Source organism: Vespula vulgaris, chromosome 2 (genome assembly GCF_905475345.1).
Source record: "Vespula vulgaris chromosome 2, iyVesVulg1.1, whole genome shotgun sequence".
In the NCBI taxonomy this organism is placed as follows: domain Eukaryota; kingdom Metazoa; phylum Arthropoda; class Insecta; order Hymenoptera; family Vespidae; genus Vespula; species Vespula vulgaris.
The window spans coordinates 1,544,570-1,552,069 of record NC_066587.1 but is presented as its reverse complement, the minus strand read 5'-3'; the positions used below and the strand labels follow the sequence as shown (position 1 = coordinate 1,552,069).

The 7,500-nt window shown below is 36.9% G+C and overlaps 1 protein-coding gene across 2 annotated transcripts in view; it reads left to right on the top strand.

Annotated features, from left to right (window-relative positions):
- LOC127061822 (zinc finger protein Xfin-like) overlaps positions 1-7,500 on the top strand; it is a 15,626-nt gene that overhangs the window by 3,527 nt on the left and 4,599 nt on the right. The window contains exons 2-10 of one of the 2 annotated variants that reach the window (XM_050989205.1): positions 1-127; positions 213-420; positions 514-913; positions 1,017-1,489; positions 1,558-1,901; positions 2,002-2,267; positions 2,365-2,638; positions 2,782-2,967; positions 3,076-7,500. The exon at positions 1-127 is cut by the window's left edge and continues 8 nt beyond it; the exon at positions 3,076-7,500 is cut by the window's right edge and continues 4,599 nt beyond it. In XM_050989205.1, the coding sequence (XP_050845162.1) occupies positions 1-127; positions 213-420; positions 514-913; positions 1,017-1,489; positions 1,558-1,901; positions 2,002-2,267; positions 2,365-2,638; positions 2,782-2,967; positions 3,076-7,038 (6,241 nt within the window). In that variant the 3' untranslated portion in view covers positions 7,039-7,500. The remainder of the gene's footprint in view (positions 128-212; positions 421-513; positions 914-1,016; positions 1,490-1,557; positions 1,902-2,001; positions 2,268-2,364; positions 2,639-2,781; positions 2,968-3,075) is intronic. The other variant, XM_050989206.1, reaches the window with a different exon arrangement.

The following is a 7,500-nucleotide window of genomic DNA, read 5'->3' as shown; positions in this document are numbered from 1 at the left end:
AAATGATCGTCTGCCAAAGTGTTTATGTTATCGCTGTATGTACAACCTGGAGAATTTTTATGACTTCAGGACAGCGTGCGTTAATGCGGTGGCATTGCTGGAAAGATATTTACCTCCTAGCGAATTAGTAAGCTTTTATTTGTTCATAATACGTAATATTCTTAAAAGGAATAACCTATAAAGTATACGATATAAATGTTTTCAAATCACAGGCACATAATGGGGACAAAAGTAACTACATGCCGTACAGTAATGTACATCCAGAGTTTCTGAAGGAGAAAGAAAATATACCCATGTTAATCCCAGAGGCTCCCATAGTAAATCCTAATGCGGCTCTAGGTACACCGCCAAGATTAAATTCCGATGGAGAAGCGGATAATGAAATAGAAGAACTTCTTGAAAATAGTGGCACGGATGAAGGTATATGCGTATATCTACATATAATGAACTATGAAAACGGCTTTAAAAATGTATTATCTTTATTTATAATTCTTTATTTGTGTTTAATAAAAGAGGCAACGATAATAGATGATTCAGATAGAAAATCTGACGAATATGAAATGGATATGGAAACGAATCCTAGCGATTTCTTAGAAATGACCCCAATGGTAACTGAAGATAATGAAGAAACAAGTTCCAAAAATATGCCTATGGTAACGCAAGAATCTACAGTATTTCAACATACATCGGAGCAACACGAAGTGTATGTGTGTTCATTGTGTAACAAGGCATTCAGTTCTAAAGGACACTTGTCCCTTCATGCGAGAATTCATGTGGGTGCAGGCGATGTCATTGGTGAGAAAGTAATCACCGACGATCATACTTCCTATAAAAGGCCTTATCAATGTGATCTTTGCAACAAATCTTATTCAACGGCTAAACATCGATGGGGACATGTATCTACTACGCACAGGTAAGAATACTTTCCTTCGAAACGTTTCATTATTCTATGAAACGACATAATTTTATAAGCTAGATGTAACGTGTAAATACGAGAAAATATAATTTTGCTTCAGAGGACATCCTGCCGTAACATGTGGGTATTGTTCACGCATTTATTCAACACGAACAAATCTTGAAGAACATATAAAATCGCGACATGCGGGATTACCGGCACCGTCCGAATTACCAAACCCCCTCTTCCGCTCGGAAACCAAATGTTACTGTAAAATGTGTTCCAAAAAATTTACGAGTATAGCAGATTTAAATATTCATAGTCGAATATGTATCGGACAACGAATAGAGCTGCAAGTGCAACAGGATATTAAGAGTGAATCACACAATAGTAAAAGTCTGATCGATACTTCGGATATATCCAGTATGGATACAGACGATGAGCACAAGGGATTTAAAAACGCGGAAGCAAAATTAGCTAAAAATCCACAGCTTACGATACTGAAACAGGCGTTGACAAAGGGGAGTGGTTTAAAAAGAGATTTGGATGATAAAACAAGAGCAAATTGTAGTCCACAAAAACTAGTGAAAACAGGTAATACGTCAATGTACTTTTATTATTCTAATTCTCATAATATTGCTGCGTTTGATTATGTCAAATAGAAGAATATTATCTACCGACAGATGGCTGTGAAATGCAGAAGAGGTGGTACTGCGAAATGTGTCCTCAAAGTTTTACGTCAGTGGAAAATCTTAAAGAACACGAGATAACACATGATGCTGACAAACCTTATATATGTATATTGTGTAAAAAGGACTTTACTTTAAAATCATCACTCAGCAGACATATCTTGGTATCGCATGGTGTAGACCCATGCCCTTTTATAGATAGTGATAAGTGTTTAAAAAGAGTAGTTCTTACGCAATCATGGGGTCAACAGATACCGATACCTATGTCCGATCAGAAAGACGCAAAGGAACCTTCGGAGTTTGCTCTGTCTCCAGAAGTAAGTGGTAACTCTGAAATGACAAAAAAATTGTTAATGTTTAAATATCTATATGTATATATATATGTGTATATAATGTATTTTGTCTCTTTGCGTCTAGACAAATGTAGAAAATGAAGATGAAGACCAAGAGAGGAGTAATCACGAAAATATGGTAGAAATGGAGACAGTTTTTGTATGTGAAATATGTACAAGAGATTTTAATGATAGAGCATCATTGTGGTTGCATATACGTGCGACACATAAAGAATGTGCTGCTTTTGCTTGCGGAGTCTGTTTAAAAATATGTTCTGACAATACACAACTCCTAAGTCACGTTAACATGTATCACGGAGGATCAAAGTTGCTAGTATCGGAACAAAGAAGGTACGTTTGTAATATTATATCCGCTCGTGTAAAGAATATATTACCACATAACAATATCACATTATTTCGTTTAATATTAATTGCCATTATATTTTAGGTATAGCTGTACAATATGTGGTAGACAACACGATTCACGAAAGAAATTAATTGCTCACGTATCGATACATAATGTAAATCCTGCTTATGACCCCGCAAATTTTGTACAGTTAAACAGTAATTATTATAACGAAACATTAAATGGTAACGAAGTAAGTGAAAATATTTTGGAGTTTGGAGATGGAGACGAGGGAGAAAAAATAGACTGCTATATTTGTTATAAATCATTTCCAAACGAGGATCATCTTATAAGACACCAGAGAAACGCTCATAAGGTTTTATATATTTGGATTTATATGATATTGAATATAATTAGTCAATAATTAACTTTTTCCAACAATAATGGAGATTAAAAAGAAAGAAACAGAAATGTAATTCATATATATATATATATATATATATTTGTATTTTTCATTAGTTCGAACAAATGGCACCGATAGTAGATGCCATTGGTAATGGAAATCCAGGGAATATGAATGGTACTGGTAACAGAGCGCAGTATCATTTATTTTTTGTCTGTGAGCTTTGTGGTAGTTCACATCCCAGTAAATGGGAACGTTGGTTACATGTCAGTAGCACGCATAGTAACGAACCAAGTATAAAGGTATGTGTTTGTATAGAATAAAAATATTATTGATGTATTTGAGAGGACGGAGCGGACGATGATAAAATATTTTTCAATCGGTAAATTTTTCTCACGTTTCATTTGCAGTGCGAACGGGACGACTGCGGGAAAATATTTGCCACGAAGGCGTTGCGTAATGAACACGTACACCACCATCATTCGGTACAAGGTCCTTCGCCAAATACTTGTGAAGTTTGTGGTAAATTATGGGGTAGCCGAGTCGATTATTGGAAGCATGTGATGGGAGTACATTCCGATACAGTGCCACTTATATGTGGCGTTTGTCTCAAAGTATTTCCGAATGTATTGCAACTTAAAACACATGTGCAAACTAAACATTGGCCATTGACCAATGGCGATTTTAGTTGCGACATATGTGGTAGACCTTATTCGAATAAGTCTAAAATGTCAAGACATAGAAAAATTCATGGATTGGAAATCGATGGATATGATAATAACAGTATTAACGATGCCTTGAACGAATCGTCCAAGTACGAGCACAGTGTACCGCCAGAAATGGATTTAACATGTGAATTGTGTGCCGATATGAAATTTCCAAATCTGGAAAGTTTATGCAGTCATAGACGTATTGTGCACCGTCTATTTCCGTGTGATCTTTGTAACAAGTGTTACGGCAGAACGTCTCATTTATGGAAACATGTAAATCGGGTACACAAAGGTCACGTAGACATAACGTGTCCTTACTGTTTGAAAACGAGTGCGTCTAAAGACCATTTAGCGGCACACATAGCCAAAATTCATAGGTACGAGTTAGAAGTTAGAAAGGATAATAAAAATTCAGTAAATTTCAAATCTTCGAACGTAGAAGACGGAGTTTTGCATTATTGTGAAAAATGCAATAAAGGATTTCATAAACGGTACTTACTTAGACGTCACATGAAAGGTTGTCAGAATTATAGAAAAGATCCAGGCGCGTTGTTGACCCGTTGTCGTGCCTGTGAAAGAATATTTAAAGATCGCGCGAGTTTACAAAAGCACATAGAAAATCATCATAGTACGTACACTTGCCATTTATGTAACGAAACTATTACCTCTAAATTGGGTATTATGACACATAATCGGGTTAAGCATATGGATCATCCAGATCTTACGTGTGACTATATTAGTTGTAAAAAATTATTCAGAACGAAGGAAGATTTGGAGGCTCATAGGAAGGATCATAAATATCACATAAGTCCGAACGTTTGTGACTTCTGCGGTGATACCGTCGAGAATAAATTGAAATTAAAAATGCACGTGCTATCTTTGCACCGAAACGAAATTGGGGTGTCTTGCGGAGTTTGCTTGATACCTATGAAAGATCCAAAGGATTTGAAGAAACACGTCGAGGACGTGCACGAAAGTGTTTTATCCAAACCGAACACGTGTCAGGTATGTGGGAAACAGTACGCGTCTAAATGGAAAGCGTTCGATCACACGAAGAAATGTCATGGGAAGGTGTTTAGAACGTGCAAGCAATGTTTGGCTGTTTTTACGAACGATTCGGATATCAGAGATCATTATGAGCACGTTCATAACATTTCTAAAGATCAATTAGCTGCGTTCGAGTATCGCATGGACATCGGATCTAAGGTAGACGAGTACGACGGAGTACCAGCGGATATAGTCGTCAAGGAAGAACCGGACGACTTGGATTTCGACGAGGACTTGTGCGAGGACGATTTGAACAATTCCAAACGTAGGAGATCGTTAACCGACACCTACGATTGCGAGATGTGTCCGGAGATTTTCTTGAATTGTCACACATTGGCGAAACATTATCAAAACGTTCACAATACCGATCCAATTCGTATGTTCAAAAAGATAAAGCCGGACAACAACGACAATAGCAAAAGGAAGATGAGAAATCGAAAGAATTTCGAGTGCAAAAATTGTCAAAAACAATTCTGCACGAAAACGTTGTTTTGGAATCACATCAACGTATGCACGAGGCGTAACGCGTTCAACAGATTGGACATGCAAAGTATTATGCCAACTTCGATTTTGGAGACGCATTTGAAGAATAATAATCAAATAAAGAAAGAAGAAACTTCCTCGTTTATGAACGAATCGAATTTAAACATTCCAGATTTTAATTTATTTGAAGATATCAATCTACAGTTATCAGGGCAGAAGCCAGTACCGAATCTTATGCCATTGTCGCACATGAAACCTCCTACTGCGGTGAAATGCTCTAGGAAAGATTCTCGAAAGGTATACGACGAATCAACGAATACCGAATGCACGTGCGAAGTTTGTGGTAAACAATGGCCAGCGAAAAAGCATCTGTGGCAGCATCTCATTCGTTTTCACAGAGCGGAGGCAGCGGTTACTTGTGGGGTTTGTTTGAAATTATGTAAATCTTATCAGGATCTGTCCGACCATTTGAAGGCCACACATGCCGCGATATTATCCTGCGAGGGAAATAATTTCACGTGTAAAACGTGCGGACGTTATCACAACGCAAGAAGCAAATTATTGTTACATATGAGCATTCACATTAATTACGTTGGAAACTTTTGGTGTCAGAAGTGTCAGTTAAATTTCGAAAGCGAGAGTAAATTTTCTGAACATATATTGGAATGCAACAAGAAGATAGAGTCCGGTCGTAGTAACATAGAAGATAATATAAAGAATGAAAACGACGAGAAGGGAAGTTTGATCGGGGATGAGACGTCGGTCGTCGAGGAGGTCGAAGAAGTCGAAGATTTCGAGTCGGAACCGGAGGAGGATGGCGTAACACAGGAGGAGAGTAACAGCGAGAATTCAGAAAATTCTGAGGATTCGGATAGCGCTAGTAACACCAGTACGAGCGACGAGGAGGAACCGGAAGAGGAAAACGATTCTGAGGCTGAGTCTAGATCTAACAGTAGGGCGATAATAGGTGAGGTATCGTGCAATACCGAAAGCGACGATACCGACTCAGAAAATTCGGAGAATTCCGCGGAGATCGATAATAAAAATTTAAACGAGATGAATTGTTTTATGATATGCGCAGAGGAGGATAAGGATAGGAATATCGATGGGAAAGAAAATTTGGAAGAGCAATTAATGATGAATACGGATGCGGTAGGAGAAACTAAAGATATTAATCAAGAGGGACAACAGGAAGAATTGGATTTGAAAGAATCGGTTAATGGTACGAAGTTGAACAATTTTCACGTTAAGGAAACTGTCGAGGAAGGAAGAAGCGATTTGGATTTTACGGACGACGATGGTCCACCTGTTTTGAGTCCAATTATGCCTTTGTTAGAACAGGAGCAATCGGAACGACACAATAATCCTATGGACGATATGAGACACAAGCTTAGTCCTATGGTACCGTTGACGATTAACGATGAAAAAGAATTAGAGATGTGTGAACTGTCTGAAAATGGTAACGACGTTGAAAGAGGTACGACTTCGTCCATGTCGAATCCCATTAATTATTACGAAAATACGGATAACGACAAAGATATGAACGCTAATGCGTCTACGCATAATTTAGAGTACGGGTGTGAGGATTTTGAAAATATTGACAACGAGGAGGAAGATAGTATATCGGTCAACGAGGATGGACAAATGGAAATAGACGAACGGAACGTAGATTGTAATTCCGTAAATAGATATGAAAAATTAGAAATTACCGAATGTATCAACGATTCCGAGGTGGATTCTTACGAGGAAAATTTAGACGAGGAGATTAAATTTGACAATGAGACCAGAGATAACGATGTACAAATTCATAATTTGAGTGGTGCTGTATTGATGGTAGCTAACGATTCGGATGGTAATCAGATTTTAATTCAACAAAATGTATTAACGATAGGAAATGAGGATTCTAATACAGGTGCGACAGAATATATTTATCACGAAACGAATGAGTACGAGATAGAAGAGTATGGTATAGCACAGCATGAAACAAATTCTACGATACAGTCTGATGATATTCAAGAGATGGCGTATGTTCAAGATATATCAGAAAATGAGGATAGCATCGAAGAGGTAGTAGAAATACATGATATAGAGGAACAAAGTATGAGTGCCAAAAGCAAACAATCTAACTTATAAGTCTGTAACAAAGTGGTGTAAGATAAAGAGATATCGATGAGGGTCCATAAGAAAGAAGGGACGGGAGGACGGTCGCGTTAAAATGTCGTATGTACCTTGAAAGAATGGAGATAAACATATTGTACAGTAGTAATAAGTACAAATATTTGTAGCTTTGGCAAATTTTTTATAGAATTTTCATATAGGACATAATAACGTACGAGATATATCATAACGAATAACACGCATGGGATATATCATGTTTATATATATAAACAAAAAAAAAAAAAAACAAGAGATATATGCCTCAGAAAAACTGCAAGCTTCCAAAATCTAATTTTAATCGAATAATACACACACATACACATACACACTCATATATATATATATATATATATATATATATATATATATATATATATATATAGTAATGGCGCATAATTGATAAAAGTTGTATTTTATAGGGAATCGAGTTTTATTATA